At 39.0% G+C, this 23932-nt stretch overlaps 1 protein-coding gene across 8 annotated transcripts in view; it reads right to left on the bottom strand.

The window, feature by feature from the left end:
* Positions 1-23932, bottom strand: part of DOCK3 (dedicator of cytokinesis 3) — a 288068-nt gene that overhangs the window by 92606 nt on the left and 171530 nt on the right. For all 8 annotated transcript variants that reach the window (XR_006264627.1, XM_043443221.1, XM_043443227.1 and 5 more), the window contains exons 10-14: positions 21573-21654; positions 16309-16369; positions 14950-15097; positions 6732-6820; positions 1639-1764 (exon numbers count right to left, since the gene is read on the bottom strand). Coding sequence is in view for 7 of the 8 variants with exons in the window: in XM_043443221.1 (XP_043299156.1) it covers positions 1639-1764; positions 6732-6820; positions 14950-15097; positions 16309-16369; positions 21573-21654 (506 nt within the window). In the remaining variant the exon portion in view is untranslated. The remainder of the gene's footprint in view (positions 1-1638; positions 1765-6731; positions 6821-14949; positions 15098-16308; positions 16370-21572; positions 21655-23932) is intronic.

Raw genomic sequence — 23932 nt, 5'->3', positions numbered from 1 at the left:
CTTTGTTTTGATTCTATGACTGTGTGAGGGCTAAGAGGAAAGCAATGTCCAAATCTTAGACAAACTAGTTCTTAAAAGGGAGAAAGGACTTCAAGCATATCTTTCAGAATATATGACTCCATATCATGAGCCTGGATAGCTCATTTAAAAATGATCATCAGATCAGTTTTGGTAATCACCAATTATTTCTTCAGTGACATGTTGCCAAGAAGCTAGGGATGATGTCTGGGCTCCTCCTGATCACTACGGTCACAGAGGGCTCAGAAACACTGTCAGGACAGGATGGGAGACATGTCCTGTGGAGGACACCACCCTCCACAACAGCTAGATGAGGGCCTTTCATAAGCATGGAGTCTTCTAAACATTTAAAGATAAACACAAAATTGACAAGGAATTGATTAAATGGCCTAGGACTGTCATTCAAAAGATCCTCCTGTGTGCATGAGCAAGAGACAAAGGCTGTTCACAGCAGCTTGCTCTGCAGTCAGTGTCTATGGAGAGAGAGTAAAAGCAATAGAAAACAGGTCTGGGCATAATGTGGGGAGCAGAAGAACAGCTGGGATCCATCTCAAGGCCTTCTGTATGCTCAGGCCATACTCTCCCCCGGGTATATGCTGGCATGTATTTCCAATAAGAGAAGTTTTCAGCACCATGGAGAATTCCAAAAGAGGAGCTTCACTATCAGTTTAGCCTAGCCTGGCTTGGCTCTTCTAAACAAAAGCAAATAAGCTTTTAGCGGAACACTGAATGAAACTTAATGGAAAAGGTAGGGTCACACCTCCTGTAATTCGTCCAGACAAGGAGCTATTTCCTTGTTCTTCCTTCCTTCTCCTTGTTCCCATCTTTTCTGGTTCCAGACTGCCTCCCATCCATCAGAGCCACGCCTCTATCCTTCCCTCATTCCCCACAGCCCCCCTGGTTCTGATGGCCTGTTTGGATTGTACTGCTCTAGCTTGACCCGCATCTGCCTCACTAGGAAGCACAAGCTTTAGATTAACCTGCTGGAACCACACTTGAGAGCCAGTGCATTCCCACTTTCTGCCCTAGCTCTCCATCGGGCATTAGGTGAAAGGGGTTAAGACAATTTCTGAGAAACTGGCCAGGTAGTATTATTCACATTGCCTAACCTATACCATTTGCCAAACCGTTTTCCTGATATGGTATGGTGTTTTCATTGTTATGATTCATTTTTCTGATACAGATATATCTGCTACTCCTACATGAACCGGGATTCACTGACATTACAGGCATTATTTTCCTTAAAGAGGATGTTCTTATGAGGGGCTTCTCTTCTAAGATATGTAACTGAAGAGAAGAGTATAAAAAAGGCATCCCTGTGAGGAGCTCTGTGTTGATTCCTAATATCCAGTCTCCACAGGAGACAAAAAGGTTCAAGTGCCAGACTGCTGTGCTGCCCTGGTGAAGGTATGTGGGGGCTTCTAGAAAAGAACAAATGCTAACAAGACCCAAAGGAGACACTGGCTGCAGACTGCAGTCAGCAACCTGACTCTGGCTGCAGAGGCTGTCAATGGCTGTGGGGCTCCTCCATAGTGTGGTTTGCCACCTGCTCACAAGGGGAGCACCAAACTCCATTCTCCTAACCCTTCTCCCACCCCAGCCCCAAGAGGTTCTGCCTACCTGGCATGATGACATCAGGAAATCCCAATTTTCTTGCAATTGCCAATCCCCTATTAAATATCATGGGATTTTCTCTCCTAATCTGTTCCATGTCTCCACGAAGAAGCTGCAGAGAAATGATAAGACCTGCAAAAACAAAAGCATTTTTTAAAAAAACTCAGAGTCATTCTTCTACCCTAGAAAACACAGAAAAAGTCTTTTTTTTTAACCAGAGAAAAATGTGTAAAATTCAGCATTTTTCTTGAGAAAAGTTTTGAGGCAGAAAGTATACATTATTCTGAAAAGATACTCTAGAAAGCTAAAAGAATCTAAGTCAAAATCTTCTCAAAAACCCAGAGGACTATTCTATTAAAACTCAGACTGAGGTCGGGGAGATTAAGTTGCCCTCTTCTCTGTTCCCCAGCATCCCGAAACCTGGGCTCCCTGGTTTAGCCACTAAAGTACCTGATCGAGCTCCAGTTTCTTCATTTACTCAATGAGGGAGTTGAGACATGATTTCCAAACAGCTTCAAGTTAAGCCTGGCCAAGAAGCAGTTAGACACACACTCCAAAGAAAAGCAGCCTATTTCTCCTCCTGGGTTTCCCACAAGTGCACAAAGACCTGCCCTCAGTAGGGCCATCCTAACTGAGGCTCTCTGAAGTCTATGGTGCTCCCAGCACAGAGGGAGGGGTGCTTTTCCAACACTGTTTAAGTGGCCAGTGTCTGTGAGTCACAGACAAAAATCGTAAGACACTGACAATGGCATGGACCTTTGGTCATTCTGGGAAGTAAGACAAAATTCAGCATTCTAACCTTGTTAGGAGATGATGGAAACTGCTTTTTTATTTTTTCTTTTAATGTATTATTACCACTATCCCTCTTTTAAAATGTCTTCCGGGTTTTAAACACACTATAGCTTCAGAACTTGTAGCCAAGGGTAGCTCTTTATAAATAAAATACATAAATGCAGCAAAGAACACTATAAATATTGGCATGAACAGTCTTCCAAATTGCAACACGTTAAAAAGTAAGGTTCTTGCTTTAGTCCAGTTTTAGGTGAGGGATGTGAACTCCCTTCACTTTCCAGCACACTGTGTGTGCGTAGCTCCTTGGCATTCAGGCACATATGAGGAAAAACAGGCTCTTAAAACCAGTGAGAGAGGCCCTGAGGAACCCCATGCTACAGAGTTTTAGAGAATTCAAGTACTCCCAGCTGAGTATCTCAAACTTCATAGCCTCTGGGTTGGAACTGCTCTGAGGACCCTCCTAGCTGAAAATATGCTGATCTTGATAGAGGTTCTTCTCAACAACTCAGAACTGCCATGCCTTGCAGTGGCTTTACACCGTCATTTAAGAGCAACTTGGGGGATTCCCTGATAGCTCAGTTGATAAAGAATCTGCCTGCAATGCAGGAGACCCCGGTTTGATTCCTGGGTCAGGAAGATCCTCTGGAGAAGGGATAGGCTACCCACTCCAGTATTCTTGGGTTTCCCTTGTGGCTCAGCTGGTAAAGAATCCACCCACAATGCGGGAGACCTGGGTTCGATCCCTGGGTTGGGAAGATCCCCTGGAGAAGGGAAAGGCTACTCACTCCAGTATTCTGGTCTAGAGAATTCCATGGACTGTATAGTCCACGGGGTCACAAAGAGTCAGACACCACTGACTGACTTTCACTTTCAAGGGCAACTCTGTATTTACAACAGGTTTTTTTTTTTTTACAACAGGTTTATAACATTAAAACAAAGAAGGTTATATAAAAGAGGTTATGAAATACTTTCAAGGTAAAAATTATCAGGAGAAACATGGTTCTATGTAAATTTGATAGTTATCTTCAAGAGTGTATTAAAAGTTCACAGGTTTTTATTTATATGTTAACTGAGGTACAGTAGATGTATAATATTATATAAGTATCAGGTGTACAACAGAGTGATTCTCAACTTTCAAAGGTATGTTCTTTTTGTAGTTATTATAAAATATTGGCTATATTCTCTGCGTTGTTATATAGTTGTAGTGTGTTTATTTTATACATAGTGGTTTGTACCTCTTAGTCCCTTACCTCTCCCCATGTCCCTCTCCCCACTGGAAAGCAAGACCTTGTTCTCTATATCTGAGTCTGTTTCTTTTTTGTTATATTTGCTAGTTTGTTTTACATTTTAGATTCCACATATAAGTGATACCATAAGTATTTTGTCTTTCTCTAACTTACGTCACTTAGCATAATACCCTTCAACCCCATCTATGTAGCTGCAAATGGCAAAATTTCATCCTTTTTTAAGGTTGAGTACTATTCTATTGTACATATACACTACATCTTCTTTATCCATTCATCTGGTGATGGACACAGGTTGCTTTCATACTTCGGTAATTATAAATACTGCTTCTATGAACACTGGGGTGCAAGCATCTTTTCAAAATAGCATTTAAATTTTTTTCAGATATACACACAGCAGTGAAACTGTGGGGTCATGTGGTGGTTCTGTTTTCAGTTTTTTGAGAATCCTCCATACTGTTTTCCACAGTGGCTACACCAATTTACATTCACACCAACAGGATGCGAGGGTTCCATTTTCTCCACAGCCTTGCTAACATTTGTTATTTGTGTCCTTTTTGATGACAGCCATTTTGACAGGTTTGAGGTGATATATCACTGTGATTTTAATCTGCATTTCCCTGATGATTAATGATATTGAGCATCTTTTCATGTGTCTGTTGGCCATCTGTATGTCTTCTTTGGAAAAACATCTATTCAGGAGGTCTTACAGATTTTTAAACAGTGCTTCTAATTTAATCAAACATTTCATATTCGGTTAAGAGTTAGTGCTAACATGTACAATCACACCAAGATTTAGATACATATTAAACATAGTTTGATTTTATTTTTTTATACTTTTTTCCCCCTTTATTTTTATTAGTTGGAGGCTAATTACTTTACAATATTGTAGTGGTTTTTGCTATACATTGACATGAATCAGCCATGGATTTACATGTATTCCCCATCCTGAACCCCCCTCCCACCTCCCTCCCCATCCCATCCCTCTGGGTCTTCCCATTGTACCAGCCCTGAGCACTTATCTCATGCATCCAACCTGGACTGGCAATCTGTTTCACAGTTGATAATATACATGTTTCAATGCTATTCTCTCAGATCATCCCACCCTCGCCTTCTCCCATAGAGTCCAAAAGTCTGTTCTATACATCTGTGTCTCTTTTTCTGTCTTGCATATAGGGTTATCATTACCATCTTTCTAAATTCCACATATATGCGTTAGTATACTGTATCGGTGTTTATCTTTCTGGCTTACTTCACTCTGTATAATGGGCTCCAGTTTCATCCATCTCATTAGAACTGATTCAAATGAATTCTTTTTAATGGCTGAGTAATATTCCATTGTGTATATGTACCATAGCTTTCTTATTCATTCGTCTGCTGACTGGCATCTAGGTTGCTTCCATGTCCTGGCTATTATAAACAGTGCTGCGATGAACATTGGGGTGCACGTGTCTCTTTCAGATCTGGTTTCCTCGGTGTGTACGCCCAGGAGTGGGATTGCTGGGTCATATGGCAGTTCTATTTCCAGTTTTTTTAAGGAATCTCCACACTGTTCTCCATAGTGGCTGTACTAGTTTGCATTCCCACCAACAGTGTAAGAGGGTTCCCTTTTCTCCACGCCCTCTCCAGCATTTATTGCTTGTAGACTTTTAAACATAGTTTTAAAATAAAAGCAGGAAAAAAAAGAAGTTGAGCTAAGATGAAAGCTGCTTTGAAATAAAGATTTTCTATTTCAGTTTCCAAATGACTGATAATGGCAGACATTGATTCTCATTAGTGTCAGGCTTTCTCGGTGATGCTAACACTGAAAAGGACTAGAAAAAGTGATATTAATATGTGTCTTCTCTTGGGGGGGTGCTGGGTATGTAGTCTTTGTTCAGGAAAACACAGACTTCACAATGTGACAAACCCTGCAACAATTTTGTTCGCTCTGGATTCGAACTGGAACTCAAGTTACCTATCAAAGCACAAGGAATTCACCACAGAAAGAGCAGAAAACGCATTTTGGTCAGAAGTAAAGGCCAAAAAGCACATGAAAAGATGCTCAACATCACTAATTATCAGAGAAATGCAAATCAAGACTACAACAAGGTATTTATCACTCACACCAGTCAGATTGGCCATCATCAAAAAGTCTACAAACACTGGAGAGGGTGTGGAAAAAATAAAACCCTCCTGTACTGTTGATGGGAATGTAAATTGATACAGTCATTGTGGAGAACAATATGGAAGTTCCTTAAAAAACTAAAAAATAGGACTATCATATGGTCTAGCAATCCCACTCCTGGGCATATATCTGGAGAAAAACATAATCTGAAAGGACACATGCTCCCAAATGTTCACTACAGCACTGTTTACAACAGCCAAGACATGTAAGCAATTTCAATGTTCATTGACAGAGGAATGGATAGAAAAGTTTGGTACATATGTATAATGGAATATTACTCAGTCAAAAGAAGAATAAAATTATGCCACTTACAGCAACAGGAATAAACCTAGAGCTTACCATACCAAGTGAAATAAGTCAGACAGAGAAAGACAAATATTATATAATACTACATATACATAGAGACTAAAAAAATGATACAAATGAACTTATTTACAAAACAGAAATAGAGTCACAGATGTAGAAAACAAACATGGATCCTAGGAGAGAAAGGAAAGATTGGGATTGACATACACATCACTATATATAAAATAGAAAACCAATAAGGACCTTCTATATAGCATAAGGAACTCTATCCAATACTCTGTAATGACCTATATGGGAAAAGAGTGCATATATGTATATGTACAACTGATTCACTTTGCTGTACACCTAAAACTAACACAACACTGTAAATCAACTATACTCCAGTAAAAAAATTTTTAAAGGAAGTATTAATAATTAGGGAAGGTTTCAAATCATCACACAAGGAAATAGAAACTGCCTGAAAAGGAGAATAAATGTCTGTAGGAAATAATTTTATATCTGGCAACTGATCAGCACAAATAAACTTCAGGTGTGTATGATGAGCAACTGCAAATGTAACACAAAGTCTTCTAGCCAGAGAAGCACCTTACCATGACTGGCACTGGGGGCAGAGTACTTGGCGCTGGACTTGCGGATGATATTCTCGTGGATCTGGGACCACTCACTCTCATTGTTGCATCTGTAACAGAAGGACAGGCATCATGACAGTCAAGAGTTTTAAACATCTGGTCTGATGTTCAATGTGCAACAACACTTTCCTAAAGAAATGAACTTACATTTTACTAAATTAGACAAGGCTTGTTTTCTTGGAAGGCACACAGAAGATTCACATTTGGGGAAAGAGTAGAAACTCTAAAACGAACCTCTGCAAATATCTCTAAGTGGCAAAATATCCTTTTGTCTGAAGTAGTACTTTCCCGTGTGACAATTTTTTTCTTTTTTAGTTCCTCACACATACTTGCAACTAGGCACTAGAGGAAAGTTCCCAACAGAGGAAAACAACAGTTCCTTTCAACAAGTACTGCTGTTTAGAAACTTCCATGTCTTGCATTGGCTTTATACTGTCATTCAACTGTCACTATAATGGCCTCAGAGAAAAGTCCTGCTAACCTCAGGGCAATGTGCATATTTGCCTGTGGTTGTATTTTAGCTAGATCAAGCTAAGAAAAGAAGTTTGGGAGAGTAGTGGGCTTGGTTTGCTGTGAAATCTCCTGTAGTCAAAGGGAAGGAGGGCTTAGAGAAGTCTGGATGCCTAAATACATAAGAATAAAGTTCTTTCCTAGGAATTTCAGGAGTGGAAGAAAAGAGAGAATGGAGCAACAGACCTGCACCTCTGCTAATTTCTGACATTTTTAGAGTCTTCCTCTCTAAAGAACAATTCCAAGAAAGCTGCAGTCATACAACTATTTGGTACAGCTTAGGAACAGAGACTAGGAAGGAATTCCTCATCTGAAAGTGGACATACTGATGAAACGACTGAAATGAGATTAGGGACATCTCTTGAAAATTCCATGAGACACTGGGAGTCTTCACAGCCTCAGCCCCTCCTTTCTCCTGTTGGACATGGAGAACCACTGACTCCAGAAAACAGAGCTCATGCACAAAGGAAAACCCACAAGATCTTTCCATGGTTACTTAGAAGTGTGTAGCCTGGCACAGCCACTTCCAAGCGGAAACTCCAGCAAGAGTTCTATCATGTGCCATCCAGCAGTGTGAATGAAGCACAACTGGTTTCTAAATAAAAGGCTTTGTACAGAGACCATTCAGAGATAAAGGAGGTTGGTCACTAGACTAATTTTTTTCTAATCAGTAGCTCTTCTGACTTCTCAGTCAGTATAAACAAGCCTCACTTGCTCAGAGATGTTGCAAAAAAGTGTGAGAGACAAGGTTCTCACAGTCCAGAGCTGTGAGGATAACTTCTGCTCACAGAATTCCTTCCAAGGAGAGGAAGGGAGACAGTGTTCTTTAAAATGATCACTTGTGATTAACAACTCAGTTGGAAGTCAAAAGTGAGAGGTGCTGGCAGCAGCACACCTCGCCCTCCCTGTCTGACATGCACATGATCGCATCTCTTCCAACCAGTCACCACACCAGAGAAGTGCCCAGCTGGTGAGGACTCAGACTAGTCTCGCAGTCAGACTCCTGTCACTTTCTAGGTTTACAAGATCAGTAGTCCTTTCTTTAAGAGAAATCTGACTGCAGTTTGTCATAAATAGTGTACTCCCCCACCTCACTTCAAAGTAAGTCCTGACTAATGCACAGTATAATGAATACAGATAATAATATTGTACTATAATAATGCAACATGATAAATATTGCTTGACTGGCAAACATATTACAAAATATAAATGTATCAAAGTAAGACATTATACATCTCAAATATACAGGTATAAAATACACACACAAATACAAAAGAATTCCTATAAATAAAACCAAAAGAACAAGAAGAGTCTTGTAAATTAACTTCCTCTCTCAATGGGTGGTATTTCAGTGCTTCTTCAATAAAACACTCACCGCTTATTTGGCAGTATACCAAAGCTGGTGCTTTACCAACCACATCAACAGTGACAAAGTGTATTACTTCACTGACATCTACCTTTCCAGTCAATACACACAATTCAGATGCTAGACACTTGATGGCTTGCCCCTCATATTCTTCTCCCTTTGTACACCCCTTAACTATCAGTGACCTTCAGAGCTCTACATTTGAAGCCCATTTCCTTCCTACCACATAAGCTTTCCGGGATATCTCACCTGCTTTCATGGTTTTGACCACCACCAAAAGCTGCCAAGACCCAACGCAGTGTCTCTAGCCCAGACACCTTGCTAAACTTTTGACCTGCATGGCCATAAGACAGCTTGACATTTCCTATCCACCTGTCTACTCTGAGAGATTGCTTCTGAGTAGAACCCACTAGCTCATGAGGCTTTCTTAAAATCTTTCACAAATGACCTCTCTTCTTCATGGCCCTGGTTCAGCCATTATCATCTCTCTTTCAGACCATTGTAGTCACCTCTTAACTGGCCTTTCAACTCTTTTCCTTTCTAGAACGCCAAGGGAGCTACTCAGATCATCTGAAACTCAGTGGACGCAGTGTCATCAGCATATTTTAACCAATCACTGGGATATTCTCTAAGGAAAAAAATAAATGTAAGCATTTATTAACCAAATGAGTTATGATTATGATGAAGCATCATTATGTTGTATCCAATCAAATTAATATTTAAAGCATGATTACTGATGTTGATGATTTGTCCTCAATCATAAAACACACAAGGGACTGTAATCTAAAAGAGGTCTGTATGCCTCTGTGGCACACCTTCCCCACAGAGGAGATAACCAGCACAGGCAGTGACGTAGCACTTCACCACTACATGTGCAGGAATTTTACGGATGGCCAACAGGCACGAGAAAAGATGCTCAATGTCACTAATTATTAAAGACATGCAAATCAAAACTACAGGGAGGTATCACCTCACACTAGACAGAACTGCCATCATCAAAAACTCTACAAACAGTAAATGTTGGAGAGGGTGAAGAGAAGAGAGAATCTTCCTACACTGTTGGTGGGAGTGTAAATTGGTACAGTCATTATGGAAAACAGTATGGAGGTTCCTTAAGAAACAAAAAATACAGCTTCCATATGATCCTGCAATCCCACACCTGGGCATATGCCTTAGGAGAGCTCTAACTCGAAAAGATACATGCAGCCCAATGTTCACAGCAGCACTCTTAACAACAGCCAAGACATGGAAGCAACCTACATGTCCATCAATAGATGAATGGATAAAGAAGATGTGGTACATATATGCTGTGTACACACACACACAATTACTAAGCCATCAAAAAGAATAAAATAATGTCATTTGCAGCAATACAAATCTACCCAGAGATTATTATATTAATTGAAATAAGTCAGAGAAAGAGAAATATCATTATGATATTGCTTATATACAGAATCTAAAAAGAAGTGAACTCATTTATGAAATACAAACAGACTCACAGATTTCGAGAATGAACGTACAGTTACTGGGGGAAGGGTGGGGGGAAAGGACAGTTAGGGAGTTTGGTATTGACATGGACACACTGCTATATTTAAATATATAATCAACAAGGACCTATTGTATAGCACAGGGAACTCTGCTCAATGTTACGTGGCAGCCAGGACATGAGGGGAGTTTGGGGAAGAAGGGATACATGTGTATATATAGCTGAGCTGCTCTGTTGTCCACCTGAAACCATCACAACATTGTTAATCAGCTATACTTCAATATAAAATAGAAAGTTAAAAAAAAAAAACTCATAAAATGTGAGTGGGGAGTAAATGTGCGTGCTGTACTAAGTCACTTCAGTCTAATTCTTCGCAACCCTATGGACAATAGCCTGCCAGGCTCCTCTGTCCATGGGATTCTCCAGATAAGAATATTGGAGTGGGTTGCCATGCCTTCAGGGGATCTTCCTGACTAAAGGATCAAACTCACTTCTCTTAGGTCTCCTGCATTGGTAGATGGGTTCTTTAACACTAGCGCCACCTGGGAAGCCCCAGGGAATAAGTAATAGTAATACTCCTCAATTTTACATCTGTGATTAAGCACATAATATGTAATATACATTTTATATGATTTAAAATATAACTAAAGTGATAAATTTAATATTTTATCGCAGTAGTTATTTATTTCATTAAAGTTGGCCTAAAAATGTCTGAACTTCTTCCATTGTGAAGTTGGAGAGTGGTCATCCCATATTCAGAGGTGTCCTAGGTAGATCAAATGTACTAGCTACGGACAACCCCCACCCCATCTCAATGCTCCTTGGCATTCTCTCCTTTCCGGTCCCAGGCTCCAGATTCAGCAACCCTTGTAACTTGCAACCCTTGTAACCCTGCAACTCCTGCCCTTCTGGATAGGAGGAAACATGATGTCTGTATCAGAATAAATTTCACACAGTGATTATTCATTTGTGATTTTTAAGGCTTCTGGTTCATTGAAAAGTGACCTAGTTTTTACACCTCAGCTTCTTGTTCTGATTTTTTTTTAAAGGATGTGTTGCCTTCCTAACACACATGATATTAAACATCTATAAAGCCAGAGCAGTGATCATGGCAAAAGAAGTACAGGGCTTGAGGTTGACTCTGAATAATATAGGAAATGATGAGAATGTCAACAACTAATGATGTATTTTGCCAATTCACTGATTAAAACTATATAAGAGGTTTTTTTTTTTTTTAACCCTCGCAAACTTCAGTCCTAGCAAAAGCTAAAGCACAATCAGTATCAGTAAAACCTTAAAGCTTCGAATTCAGTCTACCAAATATGTCCTCTAAAACTTACTGGAAAATATTACTTCTCCTGAGGGCTGAATTCACTGTGCTCATGTGGATTTAAAACACTAATCCTAGAGGAATTCCATACCGTGCACAAAATCGATTATTTCACAAACATGGACATGTCTTTGAAAGTCTGTTAACACTGTCAAGTGGAAAAACTATCCTACATTTTAACTCTATTACTCCTTCAAAAATTTATTAAAAAACTATCTTCCCTGTTAAAAAAAAAAAACCATCTTTCTTTGGCTTTTTAGAACTGATATAATAGGCACAGCTCAGAGCAAGGAGCTAAGAATAAGCTACACAAGAATCCCACTTCTTGAAAAGTGACATGTTGGTACTGAAAGCTCTTGTTTTTGAAGGAATTAGGCCAATTAAGCTTGACAGCATGATTTCAAGAGAAGTGCTGTGCAAGCCCCTTTCAACAATGAAAATTTGCACGGAAGCAAGGAACAGCTGATACATGCAAAGAGATGCAACTCTGGAGTGCTATCTATAAACTCCCTGCCCTTGCAGGATGGAGTAAGATGATAATGATGATGATTTTGGATTAACGTTTAGTCCTTGTCAAAGGAAGAAAGTTTTACCAAGAACCAGGTCCCACTACCCATCAATGAAGAGATCTTGTAAATGAAGAAAGGCTGTGACTGATACATGAATGAAAGAGAAAACCCACCAAAATTTCCTTTGTAAGTTATTTCAGAGGAAGAGCCTCATCCCATCAAGTACAGAACACTGAACAAAACACAACTTAAGGCAAACAGGTAATAAGGGTATCTGGGCTTTTATTTTCAAATTAATAGGCTATAGTTAATTATACAGAGGCCCAAATTAAGGGGAATTGTGAATTAAGTTCACTTCATGCCTGATTCAGATACAATAGATAGTATGGAAAAATTCCCACAAATATGGTGAAGATATATTAACCTGTTGATTGACAATATTAGATTTAATTTGAAAAAAAATATTGGGTTAAAACCAAAAGAGGAGCTTTTTTAAAAAAGTTTTCACAGAAATACACCTGCTTTAAAAACTCACTTTGACATAAAATCGCAGCAAGATCTTTTTTGACAGACCTCCTACAGTAATGAAAATAAAAACAAAAATAAACAAATGGGACCTAATTAAACTTAAAAGCTTATGCACAACAAAGGAAACCATAAATAAAATGAAAAGATAACCCTCAGAATGGGAGAAAATATTTGCAAATGAAGCAACCAATGAGAGATTAATCTCCAAAATATACAAACAGCTCATGCAGCTCAATATTAAAAAAACAAACATCCCAATGAAAAAAATGGATGGAAAATCCAAACAGACATTTCTCTGAAGAATAGGTACATATAGCCAACAAACATGTGAAAATATGCTTAACATCATTAATTATCAGAGAAATGCAAATCAAAACTACAATGAGGTATCACCTCGCACTGGTCAGAATGGCAATCATCAAAAAATCTACAAACAATAAATGCTGGAGAGACTATGGAGAAAAGGGAACCCTCTTGCACTGTTGGTGGGAATGTAAATTGGCACAACCACCATGGAGAAAAGTATGGAGCTTCCTTGAAAAATTAAAAATAGATTTGCCTATGACCCAGCAATCCCACTCCTGGGCAAATACCCAGAGAAAACCATAATTCAAAAAGATATATGGACTCTAATGTTCACTGCAGCACTGTTTACAATAGTGACATGGAAGCGATCTAAATGTCTATCAACAGAGGAATGGATAAAGAAGATGTGGTACACATATATAAAATGGAATATTACTCAGACATAAAAGGGATGAAATAGTGCCATTTACAGAGATGTAGATAGACCTGGGGGCTTCCCAGGTGGCTCAGTGGGTAAAGAATCCACCTGCAATGCAGGAGATGCAAATTTGATCCCTGGGTGAGGAAGATCCCCTGGAGCAGGGGATGGCAACCCACTCCAGTATTCTTGCCTGGAGAATTCCAGGGACAGAGGAGCCTGGTGGGCTATGGTCCATAGGGTTGCAAAGAATTGGACACGACTGAAGTGACTGAGCATGCATACAAACAGACCTAGAGACTGTCATACAGAGTAAAGTAAGTCAAGGAAAGAAAAACAAATATCATATAATATCTATTATGTGTGGAATCTAGAAAAATGGTATAGATGAACTTATTTGCAAAGCAGATCTAGAGATACAAATGTAGAGAACAAATTTATGAATATCGAGAGGAGAAGGGGAGTGGATGAATTGGGAGACTGGGATAGACATATATACACTACAGTGTAAAAAATAGGTAACTAATGGAAAGCTACTATATAGCACAGGGAATTCTACTCAATGCTCTGTGGTGACCTAAATGGGAAGGAAATCTAAAAATGAATGGAACTGATTCACTTTGCTGCTTCACAGCAGAAACTAACACAACATTGCAAAGCAACTATACTCCAATAAAAACTAATTTTAAAAAAATGCTTTTCCCTACTCTGGTTATGTTTCCATTTACTTAATAAAAATATTAACATTTTGGGAGGAAAAGAAACTCACTAAACCCACCACTGATCATGTTTTCAGTACTCTGTTTCATGCCTGCATGTGTGCTAAGTGGCTTCAGTCATGTCCGGCTTTTCGCAACCCCATGGACCGTAGCCCACCAGGCTCCTCTGTCCATTGGATTCTCCAGGCAAGAATACCAGGGTGGGTTGCCAAGCCCTCCTCCAGGGAATCGTGTAGACCCAAGGATCAAACCCATATCTCTTACGTCTCCTGCATTGGCAGGCGGGTTTTTTTGCCGCTAGCGCCACCAGGGAAGCCCGTGATTCATGCCTAAGTCTCTATAAGCAAAGACAGAGATGCTTGGATTCTGTACTACTCTTCTTTGTTTTTATTTTGTAGTGCTTAATAAGAGTCAGGAGCAGATGCACTGCTTCTGTAAGGCAGAGCCCTTGGCTGCTAAACACTGAAAATAATGCCATGCCTGGCTGGTGACTCACAGATCAGTAGTGGCAAAAATGAAGAGTAAAGCCTCAGCTCCTCAGAGAAACTGGTTTTTCTTCTAGGACAGTGCAACCTGACTCGTGATCATTCTCTGAAGCAATTTACATCAGCAGCCAGTTCAGTTACAACAGCTGGTGGGCAAGCATTAGACACAGAGGAGTCTTTAACAGCCGAAACACAGGAGAAATTAGATTATTAGCTTCCTGTAAACACATACTAAGGCTGGCTAGTCCCAGGGAGAAGAGGAAAAGTGTATCAGACTTTTACTTCAGGATAGAAAGTTCCAAGTTCAGCTGCTTCAGAAGCACCCAGGGAGCTTATTAAAAATGCAGTTGCCTGTGCCCATCCCAAACGTTAGATGGAAATCTTTGCATTTTCCAAAAACTCCCTGTCCTACATATCCTGATGAGTTTGTGTCCAGCAAAGCTTGAGAGCTTCTGCTCTCAGGGACAACGCTGGGATGTCTTATGCTGCAGATCATCAATATTTCTGATGCTCATTACTCACGTGTAAACCTTAAGAACAAAATCCTTTTCTTCCTTTAACTCTGTGAGTGACTGCAGGACATCCAGGACGCTGAGGACCGCACAGCCATATGGTCGCCGGTAGTGCAGGTGAGCAGGGCCCTTCTTGGAGTCATTCAGGAGCATCCGGCCTGGGGCACAGCAGAAAACACCAGTCAAGACTGGGAACTCCGAGCTCCTCCAAGGCATCACTGAACTGTCATCCAAGGATGCCAGAGCTATAGGCACCTCAGAGATCCTCTGAATTGGAAGACTGAAGATGAAGGGAGCCATCCAAGGATGCAACGATATTCATGTAGAAGAATGACAAACAGGCCCTTGGCCAGTGCTTCTCCCCTGCACCACATTCCTTACTACCTGTCTCAACACTAACAGTCCATCTAGTAATCATATGAGAATGAAACAGTGATCTCATGAATTTCTTAGAAAAACCAAAGTGCTAACAGATTTAAACTTCTTGGGTATATTAAGGATACACAATTTAGTATTGTAACTGCCAGGTAAAAGCTATGTGTACACAGATAAGGAGGACAATATACTGTTCTTCCATCTAATGCTGCTCCTGAACCACTGCAGGAGCAAGAGCTGTCTCAGAGAGCAGATGGGAGCTTGCTTGTCCTGCCTACCAAGGCTGTGCTTACAGTGGCAAGAGGACTTGCAAATGCACAACTAGAACCTCAACAGATGCTTTATTATACACAGCAAAACAAAAGGCAAAATACAGCAAAACAAAAAGCAGAAGTACAGCAAAAGAGCTGTACTTTTGTTGGCTGGACAAGACATGCCAGAACTCAAACCTATGAAGGAAGAGTTGGTCAGGCACTGGCCCCAGATTATGTCATAAACTTGAAATAAGACTGGGCAAACAAACCACAGGTAGCAAAAATCTTGGATCGGGTAGAAGGGAGATACCATCCGTCTCATGTAGTAATGATAGTAACTCTAATTTTGTGAAAAAATAGCATAGGCACATACTTTCGGATACAAAACACAGCACAGGCTATTCACTACCTGTTAAACTGGCAACCCATTATAAGATCCCTGAGGGAGAGGGCTGATCAGAAGCAGAACATTAGATGGAGCAAATGTTTAAAAAAAAAGACCACTTCAAATAAAAAGTATGGGTCCAAGAACAAACAGGGAGCTGAAAATGGCTTCATTTCTATCAAGTTCAGCCATTACTAGCAGCTAAACTTAAGGTGCAGCTACAATACAAGCTGGAGTTAATCCTGAGATCTGAATTAAAAGGTAAGCGCTCAGGAGAAGACAGAGGTCAAACAGTAGATACTTATCCCAAGTTGGGCTGGTCTCAAGTCAGGTGACTGGATAAAGCAGACCGTACCTATTCGTATCACATGGGCAACTATATATAAATCTCTCTTCATATCCTTGCTGCTCAGATCCTAAGAAAAGAGAAAAAGTAAGTAAAGTAAGGCAATGAATACACAGAAAATAATTAAAATTAAACTTTGAACCTCATAATGATTGCTTTTGCTGCTTTTAGCCTATGTTATAGGTGGGGGAAGGGTGTTTAAGCTAAGTGTTTATAAGATTCCTATAGTGAAAATTTGGACATCTTAAATGTCTTTGGAAGTTTATTATATTGACAGTATTTTTTCAGCTCTTATTTAGACCACCTATCTCTAAAAAGTTCTCACATTAGAAATCTTCATGACATTGGCTTATCCATGGTTATTCTAAAATTATGTATGAATAGTTTGTAACAAAAGAAATTCCCAGTGTAGCAAAAAAAGGGAAAACACCAAAAGGCTCATTAATGACAAATTCTGAAAGTTTACTCTCTATTAATTGTACATTCATTCTGTTGTCCACACACTAGATATGTTCCCTTGAAAAGAGATTGATTTGGTTTTAGTGAAACCTCAATAATTAGATCTCCCATTTCTAAGTTTAGATATATACAATTTATGCTGAAGTATAAAGTGAAAGGAATTTTATCTGGAAAATTTTAAGGACTTCTTTTAATTAGACACTTTTAAAACTGGAGTTACATTAATAAAAATAATTTTATGCATTATTTATGTTGAGAACACATTTTGAAATAGAGTATTTTTACACTTTAACACATTATACTTGAAGTAATAAAACTTCATTTAATATACATTGTTCATGACTTTCACCAGGTTATTAACTCACTGCTCACTCCCAGCCATTGTTATTAATGATGACTGAAGGAGTAACCTCTATTTTAATGGGACAGTTTCCCATGATTTCCCTTTTGCTTCCACGAAAAGGTCCCTTAGTTGCACTTCCTTCCCATCTTTCATCCTTTGATTAGTCCCAGATGCTTGTCTCTTTTCAGGAAAGCAGTAAAACAAACAATCAAGCAGCAGTCATGACTGTGAATGAGCTCTGAATCCAGAACTGCCATGTTTGTTGTATGTTTATACCCTGTGGCAGAGTTAGGTCTATGCTGAGGCAAGCAAGGCATCTAAGTGACAAAATTTAAGAAGGTCTCCTTCTCAGGATCCTGTGCTTTGCTTGCCTCAGCATAATCCCAGCTCTGCCCTGTAGAGTGGTCCTGAACATACAAAAGAAAAGGAGGCCTTAGAAAGTAACATGTAATGGTGAAACTGAAACTTTTAGATTTTAGATGGTCATAATCTGCCAAATTCTTGATGGAATAATGAAATACACTTACAATGAAATGAGTTACAAAATAATTCAACATAAATTGGTATCTCTGGAATCACAAAGATATATTTTTGCATGAAAGTTATCTTTTGATGTTGAAAAATGATGTTTCAGACTCCATCTTAATAACTCCTTTAATTAAAAGTGATATCTTCAAAACAGTACTACATATTTTGACAAATATTAAGATGGCTACTAAATGACGAATATTAAGATGGCTACTAAATAACAAATAATGAAATTAAAAAATCAATTACCATTTTATGGGAATTGAAACATACCTATTACTAAAAGATCACATTTCAAAGTAAACTGACCTTCTACACAGCCTGGATTTTATTAATCCAAACTATCAAATAACTGGTCTAATTATAAATCTCAATATACTTTAAGAATTCAAGCCAGTTACCAAAGATGATCAAACACTAACCAGACGGGTTGTACCCAAGAGCATGGGACCTCTCCCTTGATTCTGTTCAGGTGAAGAAAAGAAAAAAGCCTAAAATATAATTTATGGTATTTTCTGAGTGGCTGGGTAGGGGTTCTTTCTGACCATTTTGTACATGGTACTCAGAACTCTCTGTGGTATTTATTTGAGGTCAATAAAAATAAAATGATAATAACCAGTATCAGAAAATATTTTAGGTATAATTATTTGCTGAGTTCCATGCAATTTCACTGTCAAAATTCAACATTAACAGCTACCATATTAAACATAAGAGCAAGGTTAAACATGTTATCATAAAGTTATTAAACATATACTCTCTGATACTAAACATACACTCTTGATACTAAGTACCAAGTGTGGCTATCCATGTCACAAGATCTGTAAAACCAAGATAGGAAGAGAGGTGACTCATCCACCATTCATCTGGTGAGCAGGGTTTGAATTCAGATATACTCACTGGATCACACCCTCCGATCCTACATAACTAAATAGCTGGTTCCCAACCACCTGATGGGTAGAAACAACAGTGACTCAGGGATCAGCATCTTGGCTCAGTTACTAAGGTTCCATTTGAAACATGGAAAAGTCAATTCACTTTCCTATGCCCGACTGCCCTTTTTCTGAAGAGACAATGGGATTTACAAATATAAAACACAGCCAATTCATTCTTTCTTATGCTGCATAAAAGGAGGAAATATTTTAATAAATGATGTTACTATGCTAATAATTAAGTCCATTCTTAATTACAAGAAATCACTACCTAAAATTCTATTTTGAAATGTGAAAGAGCATAAATAAATGGAAAAAATGTAATGCCAACTAATGCAGGGAAAACAATACAAGTTCACTCTCTGAGTTGGTCACTCAAAATATAATAGAAAATAAGCATTATTAATTTATTTATGTTACAAATGGTTAGTATTTGCCAGGCACTGTGTGTGAGGCACTGGGTATCTGGGCTTCCCAGGTGGCGTTAGTGGTAAAGAACCCGTTTGCCAATGCAGGAGACGTAAGAGATGCGGGTTCCATCCCTGGGTGGGAAGATCCCCTGGAGGAGGAAACGGCAACCCACTCCAGTATTCTTGCCTGGAGAATCCCACGGACAGAGGAGCCTAGCAGTCCATGGGGTTGTGGAATAAATACACAGACATGCTCTCTTGTGCTCATACCACACAGCCACTGTTAATCATGATAAGTCATCAAAGTCTTCACTGTATTAGACAATCATAAATGCATGAAACGCTTCCTTCTTGGATAAAATTCTCCCTGCACAAGAAGCTCTAAAATCTAATGTGGTCAGAAAAATACAGGATTTACCAAGAGCAAGACTGCATGGATAAACATGACTGTCTGTAATACGGCTCTGAGGTAACCTTGAGTAATCCTGCAAAAGTGCTCCATTTGCACGATTCCCTTTTCCTAATGTTAAAGTAAGTGAACAGGTCGGCATGGACCACAGATGTAGCTGTATTTTCTTGCATTTCCTCTGAAACTCTGTTAACACATATGCCAATCTGGAAAACTCCTTTGGCACACAGGAGGAACTCAAGCCTTGGATAATCAGAAAGTAGTTTCCGTCAAAATTATTATTATTTCATATAAGCTTAAAGTAAAACATGAAAACCCTGGTTGGGACAATCTTGCTCAAAACTCTTCTGTGCTTTGAAAAAAATTCCTCAAATCATTTTTTTTTTTTTGTAACTTAAAAAAAAAAATCCAGGGCTGTACTGCAAAGGGAAGTATAAAAGTAGATATTTTTAGCAATCTTGTGCGTTCCCATTGTGGCAGAGTAAGAGCACATCCTATGTGTTACGTGCATCTCTGATTTATAAAGCTGGAGCTACAGCTTAGGCCTCTGGGCCCATACAGATAATTAAAATGCTGCTAAATGAAAATTTTGATTTACTGTAATTACATTCAAATATTTTCATAATTAAGTTCATTTTTCAAGAGACAAGGACTACACTCATCATATTCAAGGACAGCACGCATGCACACACACACACCTCTGTTCCCACAATGCCAAAGAACAAGGAATCGCCAATTTCTTTTGCTGCTTTAACCAAACAATATTGGAGAATCAGGATCTTAAAAAGACTCCCAAGGTTACTGAGACATTCTAGACAGATGGGTGTCTCATCTCATCCTAATCCTGTTTCAGACAGGCGGCCCCAGAGAACCAGCTCCGTGTCCAGGTGCTCTCACTTCACACTCTCTCCTCCAATATTCTAACCTACATCCCATTACCTGCAATTGGGACTCTTTCCCTTGTTCTTCTGCTACTGAAGACAGAGCACTGATCTTACCAGGCTAAAAGGTCTCAGTTCCCTTAGCCATCTTCATGGGTCTGCTTTTCTTGCTTTCTCTTCCTGTACTATCTCCTAAGCTTTGAATGCTGAGCTCAAGAATGTACAAAACTTCATTTTAGCTTAGCTAGATTTATAAATCCTTCTGTACATCTGGAGTACTTGCAATACAAGTTATCCCTGTAGAGCGGCTTTTGATTCTGCAGTAATGTTGTAGTAAATGAAAAAAAATTCAGATAAACAAATCCGATTTTATCTCTCAGAGAAAGTCACATATCAGAGTCCTAGATAAATCCCACTTGTGTTTGAGGTACACTGCTAAGGTTTGAGACATCTGACTGTTACCCACCCATCAACCACGCACCACACACGAGGGCAGCGGCACCGTGACACCATCAAACCTCCCTGCACTCAGCGAGTTTCGATGTATCTCAGTATCACTGAAACAGACCAAATAATCTATGGCAGTCAAAAGCAGCTGAAAATTGTGACAGTCTTTTCTTCTTAAGCAAATAAATTAACTGAGATAAATAAGGCTGGGCAGCTAAGTTTCATAACTGGGCAAAAAAATTAGTAAATCAGAATCAACTTGAAGAATACAAAAGTCAATATGGTATCGTGAGGCTTAATACTTTTCAATAAGCAGGTTACCAAGCCTTCTCTGAGCTGATGGATCCATGATCTCAGAGAGCACAAATAACAGCATGGTTATTTAGAAAAAACTAAAGTATGGATCATGGCATGAAAAGGCTTTGTTTGGTGTATGAAAGAGGAGGGCTATTTAGTCTGTCTCTCTTTTTATAAACTCATAAAAAAAAACTGCAAAGCTGTAAGTTTGGTAGATGCCTTGAGAGAAACTATACTTACACATCAGAGAAATCCCCAGTGGCCTTGAAGAAGAATAGAAAGAAAGACTGTTTTCAAGTTTTAAGTGTCTATTATATTAAATTGCATCTAAAATGTACATAAGTAAAAGGTACTGATTGTATTTTTTAAAATAAATTCAATTAAAAACTGCAGCTTACTTCAGTTTTCTTAAATATTTCATTAAAACCTGATAGACACATAAATCAAATGCTATTCTCACCAGTGTGTGGGGAAGTAAGAATTAGTGCTTGTTTCCAGGGCAACAATACCCACACAGCAGGACCCTAGTTAGAATCAACAGCAGAGGAGGGAAAGAGAATTTGCACATACTGTAAAAAGGGCACACATTCGTTCTATCTTCTCTGGGTTCCTTGGCCCACCATTCTTGTTCAGTCTCACCAGAAACCGCTCACTGAAATGTAGGAGAGAGAGAGACAGAGAAATGTAAGGGACTGCATGCTCCAGAACAAATAAAAAGGGCATTCATAAAGAGACCCTAGACACTTTCAGGACAGCCCATTAGATATAAGCAAAGCCAAAAGTACATGTCTAGTGGCAGGAGACCATCTTTCTTGCCAAGCAACATGCAATAAACACAACAAACTACGTCAGAGATGCTGCTGACTACTTGTCAGTTATGGCTTTTATCTCCCTAAAGGTGTGTGTTCCCCGAGGGCAGTAATGAGGACTGTTGGTATTCTTCTCAAATACCCTCAAAGCTCTGGCATAATAATAAGCCCATAAGAAGCAAACACATTTTTTGATGTGAACACTCAGATCATCATAAAAATATTCATAACACTAGGTCTGAAAGAGTCTACATTATCCAGTTTACATCTTACTATGTAACTTTTTGATAATCACTTTAGAGCCAAGAAAAAATGTTACAGGGACTTAGAAAAGCTTGGGTGAAAAGTAAAAAAGAAATAATGTATGGTAATTATAAAGATGTACTCAGAATTCAATAGGGCCATTAATATATTTTATTTCTCAAACAATATAGGTTAATTCTTGAAGGAAATTATTGAACTGAAAAATGTTAGAAACAGTGTTTGCAACATCTGGAGAAATGTCTCCCCGCTCTCTTACCTCTTTCCTGCCAGTGCTAGGGTCTCATTCCTATCTCAGCATCCCAAGGTTCTCTACCAATTGTGGCAGGAAAACCAAGTCATGGCAAACACAAAGTATGTGCTTCTGAAAGTAATTTGCTTCTCCTGTGCCCAGCATCATGTATTCATTGAATGTATCAGGTATCAGTAAAAGGGCCAATACTTAAGTATTGGACTAGAATTAAAAGATATGCTACATCAAATGCACAGGTGGCTTAATTTGTTCATTTATTCATTTGCTCATTTAGCCAATGAATAGTCATTAAGTTCTCTGTGCTAAACACAGGAATACAAATATGAACACAATGTATACAGGGCACTTTTCTTCCTAGAGCTCATGGTCCTGGTAGGTAGCTAAATGGGCAGACAGGAAGTTCAGAAAAGATCTGGGCCAGATGTAAATTTGAGATTCTTAAGCCAGGGAATTAGATGGGAATAGTAGTTTGCATGCACAGAATGAGAGGAAAAGGGGGCTCTGGACAATCCTGAGAGACACTGACATAAAAGAAATAGGTAGAAGAAGAAGAACTTGCAGAGTAGACATGTTGGATCAAAAAGAAAAATAAGAAGAGTGGTGGGATGCTACATTAGTTAGGGAAAAAAGTGTCTGAAAGAGGAGGGGGGGATCACTGAGGCCCAAGAACACTGAGAATCACATGAGACAACAAAAAAACAGTATCCACTGGATGTCATAACAGAGATCACTGGTGATTCTGGCAAGAACCCTTTTTGTGGAATGATAAAGATGATCAGTGTGAGAGTAAGAAAGAAGGAAGCAGAAACAGTGAGTCTATACCACTCTTGGAAGAGATGAAGATGTGGAAGTGATAAGCTTTCAATTAAATGGGCATGTTGAGGTGAGGGAGACCTTTGTTTAAAAATGTGGTAACTCACATATATATTCAACTAATTTTCAGTCTCAAAATTCAGTGAGGAAGAACAGCAGTTTCAACAAATGGTGCTGAACAATCCATATAAAAAAACTGAACCATGATCCCTGCCTACAAGAAATTAACTTGAATTTATCATAGACCTAAGTATTAAGAGCTAAAAACTATAAGAATACACACAAGAAAAATGAGATAAGTATCTTTGTGTATCTTGTTCACATTTGTTTTTTTATATTGAGCACACAGTAGAAAGATCTTTGTGATCTTAGATTATTAAGCAAATATTATGAATCAAAACAAAATAATAAATTGGACTTAACCAAAGTTAAAACCATCTTCTCTTTGAAAGACATTGCTAAGAACATGAAAAGACAAGCTACAGACTGGGCAAAAATATTTACAAATATTCTAAGAAAGGACTCTATTGAGAACATATAAAGTAATCTCAGAACTCAATAAGTAACATCTCAAAGATGGACAAAAAATCTGAACATACCTTTCATCAAAGAATATACAGGGATGGCAAATAAGCTCAGGAGAAGCAGGGGACATGGATCCCTGGTCCAGGAAGACTCCACATGCTGTGGAGTAACTAAGCTCGCAGGTCATAACTACTGAGTCTGTGCTCTAGAGCCTGGGGGCCACAACAGAAGCCACTGCAATGAGAAACCCATGGACCACAAGTAGAGAA

This window comes from Cervus canadensis, chromosome 22, assembly GCF_019320065.1.
Source record: "Cervus canadensis isolate Bull #8, Minnesota chromosome 22, ASM1932006v1, whole genome shotgun sequence".
NCBI lineage: Eukaryota > Metazoa > Chordata > Mammalia > Artiodactyla > Cervidae > Cervus > Cervus canadensis.
Note: the sequence above shows the minus strand (reverse complement) of the source record. Positions and strands in the feature narration are given on the sequence as shown.